We start from the raw sequence: 24,740 nt of genomic DNA, 5'->3' as shown, positions 1-24,740 counted from the left end.
TATTTCAAAACCTTTGAAGAGTGTTTTTTTTTCCTGCTATGCTGACTTCCCAGCCAATGAACAATTGTTAATTTATGTTAGCAATGCAAGGGTGACCTTGTTTGAGTACATATGAATTCTGAAAGATGAGATCAATTATCTTTCAACATGGATCAACAGCAGTAACCATTTTTGAAACTCAGATTGCAATATACATCTCTTCACTTCACTGTTTTGTGCATTTTAATGTTACTGAAGCCCATAATGGTATTGGAAAAGCAGTGCAAACAGAAGAAATCTTTGCATTTACATTGTTTTTGCCCTTAAACTAATCAAAAACTCTTACCATACCATTATATTGCTTCTAGATGTGACCATATAAAACAACAAATGACATTTTTTATGGACAATGGCTAAACTAGTTTAGCTATTGCTAACCAAAATAATTAAATGGGGGAAGTTTTCCTACCTCACTTAAACATTTGGGGCCAGAACTTCAGCTGGTGGTTGACTTCAAGCTAGGAGGATCATGATGGTGTTGAATATGATTCTTTATTCCACTTGGATAAATTTTCGGGCGGGAGGGATTTTAAGAGACAGGGAGATACCATACAAGACTATGGATACGGTGGAGAATTGGCATACCTTTAATTATTTACAGGTTTTTTTGGTTTTGATATTTCATATTTTTAAATTGAGGTAGAGGAGGCAGGGTGAGGAATGGCAAGAATGGGGTAATCAGAGTAAAGGAGCAGAAAAAGGGAAAACAAGGAAAAAGGATGGTCACAGCTCAATTACTGTCCAACTATGATCCACAGACAGGATTTTGGAGACATCACAATAGCACAGGGATGACTCAGGTATGTCTACATTTGAGCTGGGAGGTGTAATTCCCTGTGCCAGCGCTGCTCAAGCCAGCATGCTAACAATGGTAGTGTGGCCGGGGTAGCAGAAGGAGCAGCTAAGGCTAGCTGCCTGAGTACATACCCGTCTGGACCCCTGGCTACTCACTTGGGCAGCTAGCTTGAGCCACTGCCTGTGCTATCCTGGATACTATTTTTAGTGCACTAATTTAAGCAGAGCTAGTGCATGTATGTCTACACGAGTTGGAAACCACACCTCCCAGCTCAAATGTAGATGTACCCTCAGAGTGAAGGGGGCAGCAGTATGCACTCAGACACCCCTATACTATGTGCAGAACCTAACAAATGAATGAATTCTTGCAAACAAATTCCTTGGCAAGGCTGGGAAGTAGATTAGCAAAGAAATTCCCTAGCATTGAATTTGGAGTCTCTTACACCCATTTTCTCCCCCAACAAATGTGTCACCTCTCTGGTCTACAGTGTTATATGTGCATGGGTTAGGGACTGGACTTCTGTCTTCAGCTCATTTTGGAAGTTAGCATGCTTTCAGAGATGTGATGGTTTACTCCATTAGAGCTGCTAAAATATTCACGAAGCACCCAGTATTTCTGTCTTTATGATTATCAGAAGTTATTATGCAAAAGACTAAGGGCCTGATCCTGTTGCCTTCAGTGGAATAATCAAGTATATTGATATAAATCATATCATAATCAGACTCTAAAAATGAGTTTTGAGTAAAACAAGAAACCTTACAAGATAAGATGCTGTATTTGAGAACATTTTTAATAAATAATGTGACAAAAATTACTTTTCTGATTATTGGATCCTCAGTATGCAAAATTATGGCTAAAATATGAGGTTTCTTACATGAGCATAATGAAAACATTAATCACATGGATTGTTCCCTTAGTACTGCACATCCTTTCTATGTAACCATTTTTTAAAAAATTAGCTAAATGAAAAATTTCAGTCCTCAGTAAACACCAAAACACTCTTTTTTTTTTCCCATTGGGGCTAGTCCTGATAGCTGTCCATAAACAAACACACAATTTTCCATTAGCACCAATGACAAAGAAATCATATAATTACAGAAAAGATAATAAAATCTACAGAGAAAGGACATCATTTGGCAAAATTCAACACAACTAATGCCTCTATTTCAGCTTTTATGAAAAATCCAATGTTGAGATAGGCCACAGTAAACTTGAGAATGTTCCACAAGTCCAGGAAAAGTGAGAAGTGTTCTGTTTATGGCCCACATGTAGGTATGTTACTTTACCATCTGTCATCATTCAAATATTCCAAATACAAACATAAAGCATTAACAAAAAGATGAAAAGTCCCAAACAAATGCTTTTTAACATTTTTCAATAAGACAAAAAAGGTTAATAGTTACAATGGTTTACAAATAAAGTTTAGTGATTGTGCTTTTAAAACCAAAAAAAAAAAAAAAAAAAAAAAGCAGTGCATTACAAAACAAAACAAAACAAACCCCAAGATCAAACAAAACGTCTTTAAGTGGCACTTCTTTAAGGTGAATTGATACTACAAGTAGAGGTCTGAGATTTGGGCCAGTCACAATAACGGTGTCCTTATCCAATTATTATTAAAAATGTCCATTATTTTCCTTGCTTATTTTTATGTATCATTTAAGTTGAAAATTAGAACAAGTTTCTAATAGACTTATTCATGCCATGAGTAGACCACCAGAGATCCTACTGGCTTGGCTCCTGCCTATCCCAAAGGACATTTTCAATAAGAATGTACTTGAATGATGAAAATGGGGAAGACAAATTAAAGTACCACAGGGGCTTTAAAATGAGTATATATTTACAATATGAGCCACCTCACCCCAAATTGCTTCTAGTTGCATTTTAAGAAGTAATTCTTTTGCTGCTGCAAAGGGTAATTGAGAAACTGGCAGGAAATAAAAGGAACAGTCCATTTTGAAAATGCAAGTTCCCCTTTGCACTAACTGCAGGCTATAGTAAAGCCACTACATTAGAAGAACCCTTTGCATAAATTTCACTTTATGCAATTTAGTATTTTTAATCAATGCTATATTACATGGAAGATTATCAACTGACTCGGTGCTGTATCAATTGGCTTGATGCCGCCTGCAAGGTGAAAACTAGGAATCCCAGGTTTTGGCACCCTCTTCTGTCCAAATCCTGAAGTGCTAGCTGGCATCCACACCAGGAAGAGCAGGTTACCTGCCTTCTGGGCAGAAAGAAGGTGATACACTTAGCGTTATGCAATAGTCAGGGGCTGTTCATAATGAAAAGGGGTTAAAAAGAAATAGTAAAATAAAGACTAGCGTTCTGATGGCATGAATAAAAATGAAAGTTTGTACACTCTGATTGCACTGAACATTATTTCTGGCGTCAAACATCATCAGACTCGAGGCATCTTAAGTGATATTCTTCTGATTAGATTTCAAAGCCTGTTACAGTACATCTCTCATCCTCTTCAGCTTTCGGTTTCCTGTAAGAAATCAAAATAATTGGCTCGGAGTTAGCTTGCTTTTATTGTTTAAAGTATTTTCATTCTAGCCTTAGAGATTTTTACTCACAAAAAACATATAATCATGCTATTGTGCATGAATTTTAAGACAAAGGCTGAATTTGGTTGACACTAGAGGACGACAACAAAATATCTTTAAATATCTATTTAGTCTAATCTAGCACAACAGACTCTAAGATATGTCATGAGAGGGTAGAGTTAAGGTTGTTTTGGGTGCCCTAACTCTGTATTTCTATATCTGAACATGTTTGTATTATTTTAAATTTAACCTTTATTTTGAATTTCCTGTGCTTATAATGCTTGGTTTTGTGAATAATCACAACATCCTTATATGTATTTTCAACCATATCTCTATTTTAATATAGCTTTTGTCTGGGAATAACAACAAAGTATAGAGAAGAGCAACAAAAATGATTAAAGGTATGGAACAGCTTCCATATGAAGATAGATTAAAAAGACTGGGACTATTCAGCTTTGAAAAGAGACAACAAAGGGGGAGCATGATATAGGTCTATACAATCATGAATGGTGTGAAGAAACTAAGTGCTATTTACCCCTTAACATAAGAACCAGGGGTCATCCAATGAAATGAATAGGCAGCACATTTAAAACAACAAAAAGAAGTACTTCTTCACACAACACACAGCCAGTCTGTGGAACTCATTGCCAAGGGATGTTGTGAAGGCTATAACTATAAATGTGTTTAAAAAAAGAATTAGATAAGTTCATGGAGGATAGGTCCATCAATGGCTATTAGTCAAGCTAGTCAGGGAGGCAACCCCATGATCCGGGTGTCCCTGAGTCTCTTACTGTCAGATGCTGCGACTTGACAAGACGGGATGGATCACTTGATGATTGTCCTGTTCTGTTCATTCCCTCTGAAGCATCTGGCATTGGCAGAAGACAGGATACTGGGCTAGATGGACCAATATGGCCATTCTTATGTGCTTATGTTTAATGAACAATTAAAATAACTAAAATAATTTTCCTAGGTTAAATATTTCCACTTTTGAAATGTGCTTTCCCCTTGCTATCTATCTAGGTCCTCAAATCATTTGCCAGTGACAAGGGTCTATCCTATGCATTGCTATTAGTGCCATTGCAGTTACCTCTAATTCTTCTTCTTCTCCTTGTTCATATGCTCCCAGTATTTGCATTTCTGAAGCATTTCTTCGGCCTATATTGGTTTGATCTGCCCTTTGTCTACCTCCTGATCCTCTTGATGACATAGAGCTGGAGGAACTGGGATCTCTTGGATTATTTGATGTTGGAAACGTAGGCCTACAATATGGTAAGATGTCCTCTGTGTAATGAAATATATACATTGTTATATGCATTTATATGCTTTGATATAATGTGCATCTGCAAAGTCTGCATACATACTTGATGTGTGCAATTTTCAAATGACCACCCAGAGATTTAGAGTGATGGCTGATAGCAGTATGAACTGCTTCATAATTGTTTCCATAACAGAGTAAAAAATGTTATTGAAGAAAAGGTAATAGTGAGGTTAGAAATATGGAAATGAAGAGAAAGAGGCAACTGAAGGAGTGATCCATGATTCATGTCCACTTATGACATGAAACTTATGATCCCTGCTCTATATTCCAGCAGAAAATGGAGAAATAAAGAAAACCTTTGCAGTATATTTGTCAGGTATGACCTTGGAGGTGGAGAGGACAATTCATCCTTGAGTTGTGGGTGCTCAGCACCTCTGAAAATCAGGCCCGGCATATCTCAAGCTGAACATTCAAAAATGTAGGCACTCAAATTTAGTGGAAACTTTTGTAAATCTGGGCCTATGTCACTTGGCCAGGATCTTACAAATAGTAGCAGACTCAGTAATGCACTTCAGGTCTCCTGTCTCCTTATCCACTAGACCATTGTTTCCCAAACTGTGTGTTCTGTCCCACCAGTGGATTGTGGAAAGGCGCTAGAGGAGTCACCATGCCCAGGGTCAGATTAACCCATCATTGGGCCCTGGCCTAGGCAAACATACACTTCTCCTGGCCTGATGAGGATGGGAGGCTACAAGAGTTGGACAGCGGGACTGCCTTGCACTCACCCTGCAGGACTGGGCCTAGCTCCCCGCTCTGGGCATTGTAACCGGGTGCACAGGGTTTCACCACAAGCCTGTGACCCCAGGCACTAGGTCACAACGCCTGGAGAGGGAGTTGATCCCAGCCCCATGGGACAGGAGCCTCTGCTATTGGGTGATTGTGGGGCAGACTGTTTCTCCAACCTCTCCTGCTCACACAGTGTGTCCTCCCTTCCCCTCTGCTGGGGTGGAGGGTACATCTATGTAATGGTGGCTTGCAAGAAAAGAAAAATGCAGAGAGTAAAAACTTTGGGAACCAGTGCAGTAGGCTTACACTACAGTCAACAGGATGTGCAGCTGCTAAGCACCTCTGAAAATCAGGTCCTTTGGGTTGGTTTCAAGTTGGGCACAGAAAAACAGACACACCCAAAATCAGCTGACGCTTTGGAAAACTTTGGCCTTAAAATTCCTTATCCCTCATTTCTGGTTTTGCTTTGAGATATATGGATGAAAGCAGTATACCAGAGCTAAGTATTTTTATTAAGTAAATAATAATTAGAATCAGTAATAGATACTGCAAACTTGAATGCTTCCATTCCTTTTATTGTCAGTAAATTTCATTTCGTTACCCGGTCACATGTAGGCTGCCTCATGATTTTAGAGCTCAAGTGCATATCTATAAATCAACACACAGACATCTGCCCTAACGTTTTTAACTATTTCTGAAGGTGAGATGCCCCTTAAATATTAACATTGTTTCTAATTTTACTGTCATCAGCAAATTTTGCCACCTGCTCTAAGCTATTAATATATAAATTGAAAAGCAACGGCCCCAGAACCAACCCCTGAAGTAACCCTCTAATGGCTTCTCTTTATTGTGACCCACTGCCATTTACAGTGACCTCTTGCTTATGTGCCCATTTAACCAATTTACTGTCCAATTTCTATTCCCCTGTTTTGTAGCCAGGCTAGCTAGTCTAAGAAAGAATCAAGCATTTGCTTGATACTTTGCCCAAAGCTTTACTGGGGGCAAGACAGATACTGTCATATGAACTCCCTTTATCGATAGCCTTACTGACCTCCATAAAATAAGAGATTAGGTTGGTCTAGCATGATCCATTTTTTGTAACATCATTATGGTTACTATTTGTAACCTGTGCATCTCTAATCCATTCTATTGGTCTAATCTTCATTATAGTGTTCTACTTTTTAAAGGGGACTGAAGCAAGACTAAGTGGTCTTTGAAATCTGAATTGCACCTTTTTCCTCTATAAATGTGAGGTAAAAATGAGTCAACCTTCGATTCACCAGTACTATTGCTAAATATCTGGGTTACCTGAGCCTCACTTAACTCCCTTAATAACCTGGGGCAGAAGCAGGAGGAGATCATACAAGTGACACATGTCCATAAGGCACTCCAAAAATGTCTCTCCAGGTGTGGTTGCAATATGTAAGGTATGCATTACCTAGTGAAAGGCATGTATTATTTTCACAAGATTGAGTTCACAATATTGCCTACTTGATGCACAGCAATGCAATCTGTTTTCATTTTGTAATGCAGTATAATTTAAGGCCTTTCATTTTCAGTTTTATTTATTTTTATCAAAAGTTTCCCAAGTTTTACAAAAGTCATTATTTGGGGGGAGAGGGGGAGGGGAAAGGTTGGATTTTTTGGGGGAGGTATGTGTGTTTTGTTTTGTTTTTGCTTTACTGACTTTTTCATGTACATTTTGGAAGCACCTGGTTCCCCACTCCAGACGGAGAGATGGTTGCCCAGTAACCAGGGCCTTCCACCCTCCAACATTAACCCCAGTAATCACCAAGAAAAGTGAAGGGTTTTTTGCATCTATATTCAGCCACCATACTTATTAAATTGCTTGTGTATGCACGTGTAGCTTCTTGTGTCTCCAATGCACATCCTCACCAGGAGCACTTGTACTGATCGTACTGTCAGTGTGGGGCATTGTAGGACGGCTCCTGATAGCCAGTAACAGTCAACATAAGCAACAGAATGTCTACACTGATACTGCATAAACCTAATTATGTCAGCCATGACTCTATGCCATGCAGGGAAGTGGTGTTACAACATTGGCAAAGGGAGGCACTTATGTCAGCAGGAGCTACATTTAAATGAAGACACTTCCACAGATAGTTAGATGCAAGGCAAGTTACGTCAACCTAACCCCGTAGCGTAGCATGGGTGCTAGAACAATTTGTATAGTGGGGGTGTTGAAAGCCATTAAACCAAACTGTAAACCCTGTATATGATGGAAACCACTTCAAGTCAGGGGGTGTGGCAGCACCCCCAGTTCCAGCACCTATATAGTGTAGACCAGGCCTAACTTCTCAAGCCTGCTGTGAATTTGATCGGGAGATCTGTGGACCAGATCCTCCTGCTTAGCTACGGTATATATTTAATTAAACTCAATGCATGCCAAAATCACCTTGGAGAAGATGAGTTTTTGCTGGTGTGCCTTCTCGCTTTGGTGCTTTGTTTCCTCGCAGTTTCCCATCATTTTGCTGTTCCTGCAATTCTCTGCGCTCTCCCGAATTTGTCCGCACATCAGAATGCTGTCTGCCATCTGCCCCTTCCCTCCCTTTGTAGCTTGCTCCTTTTCTTTCCGTGGACCTGTCTGTTCTCGGTTCTATAGAGGCGAGTTTTGGCAACATGACAGGCCGCACCTCCAGCTGTGACTTGGACTGGGCGGTAGGAGATTTAATAGCAGGAGGTGGCACTGGAGGGGGTGGCAGGTCTACAAAGTAAAAAAAATAAAATAAATGACATCAGGCATTAACAAAATTAAAGAATAATATTTTACTTCCACTGTGGTAACTCACTATATTTTTATGTCAATTTCCTTTCAAAAGAAAATCATTAACTTAGAATTAAGGCTACTCAAGTGTACAGCCAACCTAAGCATTAAACCATCAAGAGTTAGCCTTTCCCCCTCCAATCACAAGATGAACTTAGAAATCATTATTTAAAAAAACAACACATTTATTGTGTTAAAATTTTGCCTTCTGCTTTTTGAGTCTGTAGGAGGAAGCGGCCACCCTGTGATCATTTCCAGTTCTAAATTCAACACTAAATGTAGCAAAAATGCAGGCTTCCCAACTGGCTGCTCAGAGAGGGGCTTCACCTATTCTTTCCTGCCCCTGGGATGAGAGAGCTCATTCTCATTCCTCTCCTTTGGCTTCTTTATCACTGTCCGCTGTGCCCCCATTTCTCTTCATCCTCGTAGTCCCTGAACTCATCAGCCTCCCTCTTGGACACCATACTTCTCTCCTTCTCAGTTTTCAGTGCAGCCCCATATCCCTGTCTTCCCTTTAGTCTTCTCCAACTCCCCCTCTGCATCCTCCTGCTCCACAATCCTCAGCATCACTCTGAGTCCGCCTTGCTCCCACATCTCCATACAGCTCCCCCTTCCAGTTTCCTTCCGCCTATCTCCACATCTCCTTCTAAGTTCTACCCCTTCTCAGTCTCTCTTCTGCTTCTTATCTTCTCCTGTCTCCTCACACTTTTCTATAAGGCTCCCTAACCATAGAACTGCAGCCATTTTTCTTGATGGTAGCTTGGCTTCAATCCCATGGAAAACAATGAGTGCTGGTGGCCACCTTTAGTAGGGGCTTGTCTACACAAACAATTAGTTCGTGGCATGCTGGGGTGTGAGTCTACTTTGCAATAGCTTGTCACGGAGTAACAATTCACATAGACCCTGCTGATGTGCATCAATAGTTTGTTAATGAACTTTAATTGAGTCCTCTTTGAAATGAGACCAATCAAAGCGCATTAATAAGTTGTTAATACACATCAGCAGGGTCCATGTGAACAGTTACTATATAGCAAGATAATTCACACTCCAGCTTGCTGCAAACGAAATGTTTGTGTAGAAAAGTGCCAGGGGCAGCCTCACTTTCACATGTAGACACTGTTAACATAGTTGCCAATTTGCCTTATTTCAGCCCTATTAAAAGTAATGGGTGGCCATTTTGAATAAGGGAAAATCTGCAAAATGGAAGGCAGCAATAGAGAGCATGTGAAAGTTGAAAAAAAATCAGACTATTGTGAGCAAAGCAAAATAGTAAATAAAGGCAACACTCACACATCAGAGTCCCCATCTCCAACATTAACCCTGCTATCATTGTGATACCCTATCCTACCAACACATTGAAATCCTCATTCACAAACTCACTTTCAGATTAACAATACTATTGCTCTCATATATATTTCATGCATAGCAAAGTATTACAATCACTGCTCTTGACTGTATGCTAGTATAAAATAATACTTACATTCCAAGGGGCTGAACTACATTTTCTGTGGAAACAATAACTGTGAATGTGATGTAATAGCAGACATCTCTCAGAAAAAGAAACTAAATTTGCTATATTATTGACTTCTAAAAGAGACCTTATAGCTTCTGAGGGAGTTCCATGTTGAATTAGTGTAATGAATATTGGTAATGTCATTAGATTTATGAAAACGACACAGGCCAAAATGTTCAGTAGTTGCTATTTAATAATCGAGTCTGAAGTCCATGCACACCACGTCCCCCTAAACATTCCGAGCTTCCACAAATCCTACTGATTTTAGTGGGAGCTAGAAGTGCTTGCCACCTCTGAAAATCAGTCCACTTTTATTTTGGTTCCCAATCGTGGATTTAGGAGCCTGACTGTCATCACCCAATTTTTAAAAGTTTGGATATGCTCCTTGTCATGGCCAGCTCCAGGCACCAGCTGAGCAAGCTCGTGCTTGGGGCAGCAGATTCTACAGGGCGGTATTCCGCCCAATCCTAGGTCAGCATGGCTGCCTTTTTTTTTTTTTTCCTCCGCCGATCTGGCCGCCCTATAGGGGGCGATGGCGTGGAGGATGGGAGCGCCCTGCTGGAAGCGGGCTGCGCGCTCTGTCTGCCCCAGCCGGTGCCAGGTCTGTAGCAAGCCCGGCAGGGCAGCCCGCGTCCTTCCCTCCCCGCCGACCGGAGCGGCACAGAGCCCTCCTGGCAGGCGGCGCAACGGTCGGGGCCGTGTGGCGATCACCCCGCTGAAGCCCTGGCCACCCCCCTTCTCTCTCTCTCCCCCCGCTCCCTCCTCCTCCCCCTGCTAGCCGGAGCACGTCTGCAGCGCAGGGAGTCCCCCTGCACCCTGGCTTTTTTTTTCTTCCTGCTTTGCCACTCCGGCTGCGCCGCAGGTTTTTTGTTTTTGTTTTTTGCTTGGGGTGGCAAAAAAGTCAGAGCCGGCCCTGCTCCTTGTGGATATTTATCTTCCTTGCTGAGGTCCATCCAAGAGAAGAGCAGGCTTTTGCTATAGTTGTTCAGGACCTGAAATGTACTCAGTTCTTCAGGAGCGATACGGCTATTATAAGAGAAACGTTGCTGATGGCTACACCCAAAGAGTATAGGATGGCTCACCCAATGTCTAGTAAAGGAAATATATTCAGTCCCAGGCTTTGTGGGCACGCCATATGTAACCTTTTGCAACCTCCTTATGTTGAAATGTTCCCAATTAATATCAATATAAATATAAGGGTGCAAACAAACCAACTTAGTTTTTAGGTTCAAGACTCTAGGTCGGTTACAGAAAATTTATTTAGTAGAGGACTGATAGATGATACTTTGAATGACACAATTAAACTTTATTCAAAAGAAAAATGATTAGTTTAGCAAATAGGCATACAATTATCTCTTACACTACGATTATACTTACACTCAAAGATGAAATAGTGTATTAAAGGATGATCAGTCCACGAACAATAGAATGAAGTACAGCCTTATAATCGTGGAACCTAACCATACCCTTCTGATGTTAATTAGAACTCTTCTGCAATTTACCAAGGCTACTCCTTTTCTAATCTATTATAATACTAATTAACATTAAACTGCACCTTACCATAATTATATTTTCACCCCTTCCTTATTCGTTCTTTACATTATATTTTATTTAAATAAACATCTGCACTAATGTCCTTCCCAGACTATCAATATAGATAGTATTTTAATCAAACATTCACAATCTTCAAAAACACTCATTAAAAACCTTGCTCAAACCAGTTATAATCAAAATATAACAGCAACATAACCTTGGGTCATGTCTTCGTTAACTTTAATTTTCCCACTTTACTGACTCCAACTTATCTCAGACTTTCTTATATTAGCAACTTCAATTTTCCATACTCCTGGACAATTAGGCTAACTTAGGCCCCAAACCTAATTTCTACTTATTTCTTAACCTAAACCATCCAACAGGCTTCACACAGCCTATATACAATTAATTCATACAAGGAAAATGATGCTAACCTGAAAGACATGGGTATGTAAAACAGGTTTTGCATTAAAAATGGCTTTCTGTACTATTTGAGTAGGTTGCATTATAGAACCATAGGGTTAGAAGGCACCACAATGGTCGTCTAGTCTAACCCTGTGCCAAGATGCAGGGTTTGTTGTTTCTAAACCATCCAAGACAGGTGGCTGTCCAACCTCCTTTTGAAAACCTCCTGTGAAGGAGATTCCATGAGTGCCCTAGGCAGTCTGTTCCATTGTCCTACTGTTCTTATTTTTCTGAAGTTTTTCCTGAGATTTAATCTAAATCTATTATAATGTAGTTTTTGTCCTGCTCTCTGTGGCAAGAGAGAACAACTTTTCTCCATCTTTTTTATGGCATCTTTTCGAGTATTTGAAGACCACTATCATGCCCCCCCACCATCTGCTCTTTTCCAAACTAAGCATACTCAGCAGTTCCTTCAGCCTTTGCTCATATGTCTTGCATTCCATCCCTTTGATCATCTTTGTCACTCTCCTCTTGATCCTTTCCAGTTTCTCTACATCCTTTCTATACACTGGTAACCCAAAATTGGACACAGTACTGCAGCTGAGGCCTAAGCAGTGCCGAGTAAAGCAGTACTATCCCCTCCCATGACTTGCATCCTATGCCTCTGTTAATGCAACCTAAAATTGCATTTGCTTTTTTTGCAACAGCATTGCATTGCTGATTCATGTTGAGTTTGTGATCCACCGCAACTCCCAGATCCTTCTCAGCAATGCTGCTGCCAAGCCAGTTGTCCTCAATTTTCTATTTGTTGCATTTTGTTTTTCTTCCCTAAATGTGCACTTTACATTTGCCTTTGTTGAATTTCATTTTGTTGTGTATAGCCCAGTTCTCCAGTTTTTCAAGATCCCTCTGAATTTTAGCTCTATCCTCCAACTCCTCCTAGCTTTGTGGCATCTGCATTTTTGATCAGATCTTTTTCTTGTAGGTATGTATTATGTAAATATGACACAAATTCTTCAAGCCATTAAGTGCTTTCTGCAAGACATTTCAGAGATGTTTGAAAATAGTTGACAGCTAAACAAAGTACTGAAGAAGTCGGTAGCAATTGAAGATGCTCGGCACAGTCATACAATTGAAGCCCCAAAACCTAACATAAAGACTAATGAGACTGGCCCATTGAAAATAGTTTTATAACTTTTCTCTTTCATTTAGCTTGTGCTGCAGTATCAAATTTATAGAAACACGGGCAACAACAACTATTTATAAGGTGCATATATGCTATTTTTCTCTGTTCCGCATTAATACTTAACATTTTTAAAAATAGAAGGGGAAAGCTATCAGTCAGTTATAATAGCACACAACTGTATTATAAAAGGTGAAGGAAAATTTTAAAAAGCTCACATATGGTAACTAAGATACAAGGCTACAGGAAACAAACCATAGGCATACATTAAGTAAACAGGTGAAGAAAATGTGCATGTGAGAGGTGTAAATGATTGTCCTGAGTCAGTAATGCATTCATCCCAAGTGCATCTATTATAGAATGAAGACCACTGAACATTTTAAAATCCCTGCTTCAGCAATTTGCCATGAAATGCATTCATTCTCACTATTTCCTCTGAAACGATCTGAGAGCGCTTTCAAAATCTCAGAGCAGCTGCACTTTTCAGCTATCACCTCTGTACATTCAGATAGTTCAAGGTATATTTGTGCAGATGTACATTTGAACTGAAAACTGACTAAACTGGTACAATAAAAGTAAGGAGATGAGTTCAAGATGAGTAAAAACTGGAATATAAGCAGGGCTTAAATTCATCCACAGCTGTCTGGAAAGAGCTCTGGTAAATATTTTCAAATCTGCAGGAGCCCTGGCGCGCCCTGGAGGGCAGAAGCCATGAGCTCCGGCACCCCACAGTGAAGCCCAGAGCTGAAGAGAGTGGGAGGCTTTGGGAATAATTTCTGAGAATTTAAGCCCTGAGTATAAGTAAATGGAATAATGAAATATATTCCTGGTATTAGCAACCAGAACGCTGTCCTATGGGGGCTGCTGAAGATTTCCTCTCAGGAGCACTGCAGAGGTGTGCCATAGCTGAGGGAAAGGGTGGAATGGTGCACGAAGCTCTACTTGAACCTTAGCTGGCATAGTGGTCCATGTGGAATCACTGCAACAGGGCTAACATACAGCAGTCCTTCACCTGCTTTAAGTTATGCTCGGGTTCATTTCAGTCATCAGCTGGCCTGGAATGAAGGGAGTAGAAAGGTGGCTCAAGCTATATTTCCTAACTTTGGAAAACTGAGTACTTCAGGTAAAAGAAACCAATAATGCCCATCAGCCACGCCATGCACTGGTGGTAAAGACCCGTCCATCTTAATTTATACATCTTCCAAGCACCCTCCAGGGGCAAGTCTCACACTTTGGGAAATCTTTCCCTCTGTTCCCCTTATTTGCATCAAGTATAAACGGGGAATCTTTGTAAATTCAATCTTTTTTCTTCTCCCTGCCATAACACTGGGAATTTTGTGGGCATCAGATTTGAAAAGTAGTTGGAATTATTTGAATATGGGCTGCTCTTGTAAACTTCTTCATCTGTGTCTTCTGACCTCTCAACCATTTTTAGACATGTCTTATGAAATAATACTTCTTCCCTCAGCCTGAAAGAGTACCCTGTCAAATAACCTGAATTCTTACATGGTCTGGAAACTGGAATATACTAGTAAGTGGCTGCATCAAAGTCTTTTTACTTAATGAGAGTGAGCCCATTTATTAGACAAAAGGGTAAGAAGAAAGGTGATCTTATGGCAGGGAATCTGATTTATCTTTCTGAGGGGATTGTAAATATAGAAAAGTCTTTTTGGTAGCCCAGACAAGAGGCAGATTAAGGTTTCATGGGGCCCTGGGCCAGAGCAAGTGTGAGGGGGTCCCCTCCCCACCCCTTCTGCCTGCGGCCCTGCCCCCACAACCCCACCCCTTTCTGCCCTTTCCCTGGGGCCCACCCTTGTTCCACCCAGGGTACCCCCATTTCTCCCCCCCACTGTAGCCCCGCAACCCCTTTTGCTCCTTTCTGCTCCCCCCCAATGCAACCGCAAGACTGGAGAATCTCTATCCCCCCACCATGGCCCCAGGGGCCACAGCAGGGAGTAAGAGCTCCTCCAGCCCCAGGGCTGCAGCAGGAGTATGGGTGCTGGGGCTTCTCCTGCTACTCCGTGCGCTTCTGCGGGGGACCAGGGTCAGGGCGCTGGGGCGTTTCCTGCCCCACCTGCCTGGCGCTCCTGCCAGAGAGTGAGTTGAGTGTGGGGGCTTCCCCTGCCAGACTGCAGCTTCTGCTGGGAATGGGGGCTGCTGGGCGGGCTTCCACCGTCCCACGGTTGCTGCCGGGATCAGGGGCTGCTACCATAGACTGACATTGGGGCTCTCAGCATCCACTGGCAGCAGCGGATTTTTTCTGGGGACCCCCCAGTTGGGCAGAGGCCCCATCGGGCTAGTGGCTAATCTGCCACTGTCCGAGACGGTGCAATTTTGCCTGGAAAGCAATTACAATGGTTTTTGCCAACCAATCAAGGAACTAGTCTTGATAATCCAACAGAAATAGTCCCTTGGTACCCTTAGATCTTTGAAGATTGTTAGCTTTGCTATCTTTTGTCTAATCTCAAAACAACCCCACTCCCTCCACAAAATCATTGATAATTTCAGAAATCAGTCAGTGAAATATAATTTTAAACAAACTTTTCTCCCCCAAAACCTAACCAGTTACAAGTTAGGGTACATCTACACTACAGGGGGGAGTCGATTTAAGATACGCAAATTCAGCTACGTGAATAGCGTAGCTGAATTCGACGTATCGCAGCCAACTTACCCCGTTGTGAGGACGGTGGCAAAATCGACTTCTGCGGCTTTCTGTCGGCGGCGCTTACTACCACCTCCGCTGGTGGAGTAAGAACGCCGATTTGGGGATCGATTGTCGCGTCCCAACGGGACGCGATAAATCGATCCCCGAGAGGTCGATTTCTACACACCGATTCAGGCGGGTAGTATAGACCTAGCCTTAGAGTAGGCAATGATTAAAATGATTATTTAGGTAGAATTAAGGCATGATAATGGAAGAGAAAACACATCCTTATGAAAAACTTTTGTAAAACTGCATTAATACAACAATAACTACAGAAAATGTGATAGTCTCTTCAGAGCGAGCTTTGTCATACCCTGCAGGGAAACTATAAAAATCTTCATTATAACATAGTGTTCCTTGCTGAGAAGAATCCTTTATAAAGGAAAAAGGAAACTTTTCAGAGGTCAACACTATTACACTCCTGTGGTGTTTATTTAACAGCTCAAATCACAGAGAAAATCAAAACTCAATCTACCTCCTCTAGTACAAACTGTTATGTTTCATTATTAAAAAGAAAATGGAGGCCTCCATAGCAAGAAATAAAAAAAAATTAATAACAGAGTGACATCAAACCAATAAAAGGAATTCAGAGGTACCTGGTAAAGGTCAGCTGCTCTCAACTGTTTCATTTGTGTCTGCATATCAGTGTTGTATTGTGGCCCACTTAAGACAAACAATTAACAGATGCCATTTTATAACATATTCTACTGGGGAAATCTTCCATATGTGCCTTTTGAAAAGGGTGATTATAATTTTCAATAAGAATATAAATGAGAGCATCTATAATAATCACGGGAAAAACAATTGCTGGGAAAATAATCAATCCACTAAGCCAGTTTTGTACTAAAGTGGAGAAACTGAAAATAAACATAAAAAAGATCAATCATAAGTAACGATGAATGAAATATTATTAGGAATCGTCTTTAAAAAAATTAAACATATAAGGCCTAAGTTATCTACTATCGTATCTCAGGAAAAAACAGTTGATAGTTAAAGATTGTGATATGTGTTTTCTCTAAAATATACCTGGCCAGATTTTCTTAACTGCACATACAAATATGCATACAAAACTGCAGACTTAGGCCTTGCTTCTGAAAATTTTGAAGCACATGAGTAATTTTATGCATGTGAGCAACCCAATTCCAGGTATTACTCATGTAAGTAAAGTTCCTCACCTGCTTAACTCTTTTCAGATGCAGGTTCTAAAATGCATGAACAATAATTGAGTGAAGGCATGTACAAAACCCTAGGACAATATATAAAGGAGAAGTTTTTTTTCCCCCAGTGTGCATGTTTATATCATTATAACTTACACATAGTAAAAGCTTTTCATCTCACAAAAAATGTCTCAGTTTTAAGGTCAGTCTCCCCAGATGCCTCAGGATAGAAGCAGATGCTGTGTCCTACTGTAAAGATGCTTTATCCTGGAATGTCACAAGAAACTGGATGTTCAAATCATAACATCATTTTATAGAAAAAAGGATTTTTTGTAGAAGCTGCAAAAAATGCATTTAGTTGTAATTTTTCTTTCTTTCTGAAGTTGCACAGTTTAGACATTTTGTACCATCAAGGCAGAGACACACAACAATACAGATGGGGCTACAGTGTGGAGAGTCGGAAACATTTTGCAATTGTTTTTCATGTCAATATTTGGCAGAGCCACCTTTCCACTTGTGAGAAATGCTGCTTTAATAATCTCATCATTTATTGTGGGTGCAAATGATAACACTGAGCTATTGACCTGGTAGTTAGCTAACTACCATTTGTGCCTACATCAAATGTAGGAGCAAGAATGGAGGCTGGATTTAAAAATCAGGCACCATATGTTGATACCGTCAATGCCATAATCTGTATGGATAATCCCAAAGACTGTAACTCACTGCAGAAGATTTTCACTTTGTTTACCTAAATGCTTAGAAGTTTGAGGGCTTCTAATTAGTGATAAATCAAATCAAAACAACGATTCAAAAGTGGCTTGCAAATGTATAATTTATGACAAGTAAGGCGCAGAAAATATGTTTTAGACTTGGTTTCTTAAATAAAGTATGTAAATAGGTCAGAGGAGGTTGGGTAGGGGAGAAATGCATTTGTTAGTAGGTTTTAGTACTGTGCTTGCTTATATTTAACTCTCTGAAAGACTAGACAAAGAACAATTAAATATTCATACATTTACTCCTCACCCTCCTCTCTCAGCAAAACATTTTTAGCAACAAATATGGAGAACATTTCACAGTCTGGATGACTGTCAATGAACAAAACAACAGAGCTGAAAGCCTGTTCTACATTCAGCAGAAACTGATCTGAACTAGTATCAGCCAAGGATATAATATTGTCATTACATTATCCTGGGTTTGTGCAATCTTACACAATGCACAGTAAACTAAAAAAAACACCCTGTATTTAAAAATAAGCAATAGAAAGCAAACACATCTCCTTTCATTGCTGCATTACGAATAAAAACTCTCTGAAACAACAATAATCTACTTCATAAACAGTGCCATAAGAAAGAAAACAAAACCAGAATTTTTACAGCATATGCATATAATGCTGCTGACAACATTCTTGGCAAATTCAACCAATCATTTGACGCTTGAATTTGCTTCCATACTTTTTATCACCCAGCTGTGTAAATCCTTCATATCACAGATATTTCATAAAACTGCTAGCAAATATTTATTGAGCTAATGTAGTCAAGTAATTTGGGAATAGTGAGAAATGCTTCTATGCTACATAAGAAATAGCTGTTGTTTAGCAGTCACTTGTGAATGCAGGTTTTATTGAAAACATAGAGAAACTGATGAAATAATTAATCTCTTCTCCCTTTTAGTATTTAACAGCTCCAGCCAGTGATAAAAGTCCAGGTTCAGACCATTAGTTTTCTTCCACTGTACTCTAGAATGCTCACTCATTATGGGGAAAAACTAGAAGCTTCTCTAGTAGTAAGCACTGCTTTATAAAAGAAATAAATCACAGTATGACACCAAACCAATAGAAGAAACTAAGAAGTACCTTGAAAGGTCAACTGTGCTCAATTGTTTCTTTGATGTCCACATATCACTGTTCTCCATTTAAGGAAAATAATTAGTAGATATTATTTTATAGCTTATTCTAAGGGACCAGCTTCTATATGTGCCTATTAAAATGAGTGATTATAATTTTCTGTAAGGCTTCAAATATAGCTATGCAAATAGATTGGGGGTAAAAAAATAATAATATAACACAACTGAACTGGGTTTTATTAGCATTGCAGAAAATAGAACAATTCCCTACTGTCTGACCAACCACAACGTATAGCAAATTAATTATAACACATAGGTTACCAGAAAATCATGTCTAATTAGAAAACATGCTGAAATAAGCATCTGCTGTAGCATACAAAACAAATATTGATCACAACTGTCAAATCTGTTACAATTTTTAACCACAGTGCTGTATGGTCTAACTTGGTATAATTACTTTTACGAAATACACCAAATACAGACCCCTCACTTATTTATTCCTGTGCTAGAGGGAAAGAAATGGTCACACAAAACTCCAGTCCAGATTTTCTTTCTGATGTTCTAGCTACTGTAGATGTGATTATATCAAGGTTTGATGTTTAGCCAATTTTTCAGTTAAGAGCATTCTCTTCAAGATAATAAAAGCTGATAAAATGTCCATAAAATCTTGTAAAATGCCATTACAGAGGTCCCATAAATGTAAAATTGCTAGTATAGGTTTGGGATTTACACCCTGTGTTGTCCCTTTCACAGAAGCAAATGCACAAAACCACTGTAAATAACCTCTTGAAATCAGATAATATTCTGACAGCTCAGTTTCACTGACAAAAGGGACCTGGGCAGAAGCCAAGAGGCCCAGGTGCACTGTGTCATGCCAGTATTTAATGCAGTCTAATATCAGATGGATGCTAGTGAGAGAAAATACTCAGAATAAAGTCAGATAATAGCACGGACAACCACTCATTGCAAAATTACTTCTGCTCATCATGCTGTGAGCTTTGTATTAAATTTTTCTGTCAAGTGGTAGGAATCACAGGGAGAAGTGGCTCAAAACCCCCTTCTTGTAACCCTGGATAAGGATCTATAATATTAGGCTTTCATATGATAATGGCAAATGATGCCCCTCTTTGAAAAATTTCTGACTGGTAATGAAAGTCCTAATCAGATTGTTGTTGCTGAGAACCAGGAGGTGGGGAATGATGCCTCTGACACTCCTTCGTTCCCCTCCTCCTTTAGCAAATTTAGCAAACGTGACAAGATGGGTAAGTCTTCAAGAATTTATCTTACATGAATTTCCACAAAGCCCTTGAGTTGTTTATAAAAACTAGAAGGCGGTAGTTTAATAAAAGCTGGGCCACCTGAGGCATTTTCATTAAAGGCTTTCTCTAGACAACATCACAATGTTTGCATTATCCTCCTATACTCCCCAGAGAATACAAGCATTACCTTTTCAGCAGGAGTCGATATTGTGTGTGAAGGCATGAGAGAAGATGATTACATTTTGCCTTTTGGTGCACAAAGTAACTAACAATACTCGCATTCGGATTAAAATTCAGCTATTTTGTTGGTTACCATCTGAATGCTAAATTGTTTCTGTGCGAAAAAACTGACACTTTGGAGGAGTTATTGTTCCATTATTTTAATGAAAATTTTAAACCCAGGCGCACATTATTTTCAGCTACTGTATCTATATGTGCTACCTTTTCTCTTAAATAAAGGCAGCAATTAGCCTATTAGGACACTAGAGAAAACAGGTGCAGTGGAGGCATCCATAAAGACTACGAAGTATGGAAATTTAAAATGATTAATTTGCTCAACATATTTAGCAATAGCAAACACAAATCACTGATTTTTTTAAAAAACATAATGTTATCTCTGAGGAAAACCTTTACACACTCAGCATACATCTAGAGCAGTTCATTGACACTTTCACCTGTTTCAATGGACCTACCATCTGTGTAGACTTCTCTGCGCAGATGTCCTGGCTGGTGTTTTTGCTTTTTGGCAGGTCGGACCTTTTGTATTACAACAGCACTCATGTTGCTGTCAGTAGACACAGGGCTGGTGGGTCTAGGGCAGTGCGATGCATGAAAATGTCTACGGCCTGAAAAAAATAATTACAGAACAACAGAATGTTGTTATTTTTCTCTCCAAAATAAGATATTATATCCCCTCTCTTTTTAAAACGAGACTCACGTGCAGCCATTCTAAAACTGAAGTTATTTAATTATAATATTACATTACTCTAAATCTTGTAATATCCTTATTGGTGATATGGTTTACAGCATATTTTTAAAAAACAATTGAAGAGAGACATTAATTTTCAAATCAACATACAGGCTGACTTAGTTTCCCAGAATTTATGGAACTGGTTTGTTTCTAGTAGGTCTCCCTGCAGGAATCTGAATTCTGTGACCAAGCAGGAACAGAATGCTTTATCAGCCCAATAGCTTGCAATGTCCATCAACAACAAAATGCATCACTTTCTCAAAGGGCTTCATTTCCTCTGGCATGGAAAATGCACAGGTTTACTCAAATGTAGCATGGTAGAACAATGAGAAGGACCTAGTTACAAATGCATACCGCACTGCACTGCTTGACTCATTAAGAATAAAGTACTGTTTGTGAAGTACACCAAATTGTTCCTAGATCCAAAATATGACAAATCCCCACACCAGCCTGGAAGAGGTTAATAAGGCTTAGAAGGAATTTTGTGGCCTAATTCAGTGCTTCTCAAAGCTGGGCCGCCGCTTGTTCAGGGAAAGCCCCTGGCGGTCCAGGCTGGTTTGTTTACCTGCCGCGTCCGCAGGTTCGGCCAATCGCAGTTTCCACTGGCTGCGGTTCGCCACTCCAGGCCAATGGGGGCTGCGGGAAGCGGCGGCCAACATATTCCTCGGCCCGCGCCGCTTCCTGCAGCCCCCATTGGCCTGGAGCGGCAAACTGCGGCCAGTGGGAGCTGCGATCAGCCAAACCTGCGGATGCGGCAGGTAAACAAACCGGCCTGGAAGAGAAAGCAGGGCACGTGGTAAGAGGTGGAAAGGAGGCGTCAGACCTGAAATCAGCTAATCCCCAAACCAACCAGGAGGTGACCCACCAGCAGTCCCTGTGATACCCTGATTTGCATTTCCTAATACTTTGTTTGTACATGAGCAGTGTCACATCTCTAGTGTTTGTATTCAGGAAAATGCAAAAAACAAAACAAAACAAAACCCCCAATTCATAATACTCTTTTGAATGTTGCTAAGTTTAATTTTTTTATATCAGTAGCATGTAAAAATATCCATTCCAAATAGTTATACAAAAGGATGAAATTGTGGCCTCATTTAAGTCAATGTGAGTTTTACCACTGACTGCAATGGGGCCAAGATTTCACTCAAAATAACTAAACTACCTCCCCTTCTTTTTCTTCATGATGAACAGCCATGTTGAAACAAAGGAATGCTAAAAGTATGAGTGGAAATTAGAAATGAGAAAGGAATCTTGCAGTCTGTAGAGTTGGTGAGGACAAAACTACAGTAATAGAATCCCAGTGTTCTAGCTCTAGTGGCTATACAGGGTTGGCGAGATAGTCACAGATCTCTTTGAACTGTGGCAGACCCATTTATCAGCTGACACTAACCCCTTTGGTAAGCACGAAGCCTACTCAGATCACTGGTTATTCATATTCAATTAATCCTGGTAGCCAATAGTGCTTGTGCTCCAACATGAAATATTTATTACATATCGAGTGTTGACCAGCGGAAAAGCCAAGTGTAGTTTGTTTGTAATCTAAGAGAAGTTTCTGAAATAATAGGTTATAAATTATGATGCCAAGCCAAGGGCAGTTCATCTCAATTATGCTCCAAACAGAGACTGATGATATTCCTAGTATAGTAAATGGCAAATAATTATCTTAAAATGTGATTAAATGTATTCTTAAACTTATAAAACCTAGAAAATAAAGTGTTAAAGGTGAAACACTCTACTTTATCCATGTCTACTAGAATGTGAAAACTAAAACTCTCATATGAAGGGAACAAAAAAGATTGGGATCATTTACTTTACAGGGAGGACATGAAAAGTATACAAAATAATGCATTTTAGAGAAAGGGCCAACTGGAAACTTCTGTTCACCCTGTCTCATCATATAGGGAAAAAAAGCATTTAATTAAACTAAAAGGTAGCAAATTTTCAAAACCAGTAAGAGGAAATAACAGTTTTATATAACGTACAATTAGATTGTAAACCTCCTCGCCACAAGGTGACATTGAGGCTAAAAGCTTAACAAGAATAAAAAAGAAACTGGGTGTTTATATGGATAACAAGTTATAATAGCAGAGTTATAATAGCAAATTCTAAACAAACAAGAGTTTTTGAAAGGGTCTAAACCACCATGCTTCAGGGAATAAACCAATTGTAAGAAATTTCTCTCAGGACATGTTATCCCAAACTGCCTGCTTCTTCTGGACTTCTTGTGCCTTCTCCTGAAGCATTTGGTATTGGCCACTGTAGGAGACAGGATACTGGACTAATGCAGTATGATAATTCCTGTGTCTTATACATATGATGTGCTAGGGGTGATTTTGCACAACAGAGAAATTTAAGATTGAGCTTTCTATGTTTGATTTCATTTCTAGGTACACACTATACCCTTATATCCTTATACTGTAACATTTAAAAACAAAGACAAAACTGTTCAACCATTTTTAAGTTTGCAAATGGATCCCAAATGGAGTTCATGTAACTGCATGTATTTTCAGTTCAGAGCATACTAGCATGCCTGATATATAATAGTCAAAGAATATGGATGTTGTTGTTTTAATTCTTGTTTTTTCTTCCCCTCTGACAGACCATTGTCCACACGAGCCTTTATCCTTATCACTGACCTGGCCCCCACTCCCTTCACCAAACTCTAAGGGCATGTCTACACACTCCTGTTTGAAGAGGACTACATTAATGCAAACTAGGAGCCTTTTAGTTCATGCCCGCAGCATCCACATGGGGAAGTTACAGTGCAGCTGTTTGGTGTTCACTGCTATTCACATACCCATATTCCAAACTGTGGAGCTGTATAGACACGACCTAAGAGAACAATAATAATTTCAGCTGCATTTGAATTTTAAATTAATTAGAGGTTTTTTTTCCCCATGATTTAGCACACAGGTTTCAGTTTTACAGCCACATCTCCGACAACTGATTTTATGTAAAACAACGTTTAGCAGCAATTAAATGTAATATAGTGAATTGGACTGTTTCATTTAAAGTCCTTCCCCACCCCGCAATCTGGAGTTCTTAAGCAGAGTTAACTGCCTCCCATTTCACTTCAACAAAAAATACACTACCTGCTGGAAGAGCCATAGCGTAGGAGATAATTATGTAGGCAGGCAAGTCAATTTTCTGAGCATGCTGAATTTGTACAAATTGGAACAGCAGACTGTGATTCATTGTTAAGTTATTTAAGAAATTCAGGGACAACCTTTGGATAAAAGACATGGCACGGTGGCAGTTTTTCTTCTTTTAACCCCCAACCAAGCACACTGTGCCTTTATATGACCTCACCTCCTGCTGCATCCTGCACTTGACGTCTTGCTACTTTAAGACCAGCATATTCTGCTGCTGCAGCAACAGCCTGTGCAAAATCTGCATCAGTAAAAAAGGATCCATCAGAAGAGCTAACACTGGACCGTCCACTTGAGATGTTGTCTTCTTCTGAGGCTGAGCCCCAACCATTAATCATGGACCCTGTTACAGAGCTTTCCAAATCCCCGACACTTGAGGCAGGTGTCTGCTCAAGGCCACGCAAAAGGAGCCTTCTGTTCTGCATCTTGGCAACCTCTATTTCGGCCTCATCCTCTTCCTCTTCTGGTGCATCAGTATCCATATCTGAGACAAGGGGTCCTGAAATGTAACCATAGGTGTGTGGTGGAGAAATAGGCCTTGGAGGGGGTGGAGGACTCACAGGCTGACGTCTGCATGTAAACACAATGTTAGAAATTGTTATTTCAGTTTCACAAAATAACCAGGCCAAAACAAAATATCCTGGTAGAATCAGTGGAATATTTCTCTTACATGCCAACCAATTTGTTTTGTCATTTACAATTCCCAGGATTTAGATTTGAAAGTAGCAGGATTTTACTTTTTTGCTGTAATCAGGGATGACTGACAGCTACGAAACCAGAAATCAACCAAAAAAAGAAACTGGCCTTCT

At 40.0% G+C, this 24,740-nt stretch overlaps 1 protein-coding gene across 3 annotated transcripts in view; it reads right to left on the bottom strand.

Moving 5' to 3' along the window:
- Positions 1 to 1,604: 1,604 nt before the first annotated feature.
- ROBO1 (roundabout guidance receptor 1) overlaps positions 1,605 to 24,740 on the bottom strand; it is a 1,046,134-nt gene continuing 1,022,998 nt past the window's right edge. For all 3 annotated transcript variants that reach the window (XM_054047011.1, XM_054047019.1, XM_054047026.1), the window contains 5 exons: positions 24,092 to 24,501; positions 20,505 to 20,657; positions 7,848 to 8,156; positions 4,475 to 4,668; positions 1,605 to 3,326 (listed from right to left, as the gene is read on the bottom strand). In XM_054047011.1, coding sequence (XP_053902986.1) covers positions 3,312 to 3,326; positions 4,475 to 4,668; positions 7,848 to 8,156; positions 20,505 to 20,657; positions 24,092 to 24,501 — 1,081 coding nt within the window. In that variant the 3' untranslated portion in view covers positions 1,605 to 3,311. The remainder of the gene's footprint in view (positions 3,327 to 4,474; positions 4,669 to 7,847; positions 8,157 to 20,504; positions 20,658 to 24,091; positions 24,502 to 24,740) is intronic.

Source organism: Malaclemys terrapin, chromosome 1 (genome assembly GCF_027887155.1).
Source record: "Malaclemys terrapin pileata isolate rMalTer1 chromosome 1, rMalTer1.hap1, whole genome shotgun sequence".
NCBI lineage: Eukaryota > Metazoa > Chordata > Testudines > Emydidae > Malaclemys > Malaclemys terrapin.
The sequence above is the reverse complement of the archived record's forward strand: the minus strand, read 5'-3'. Positions and strand labels throughout refer to the sequence as shown.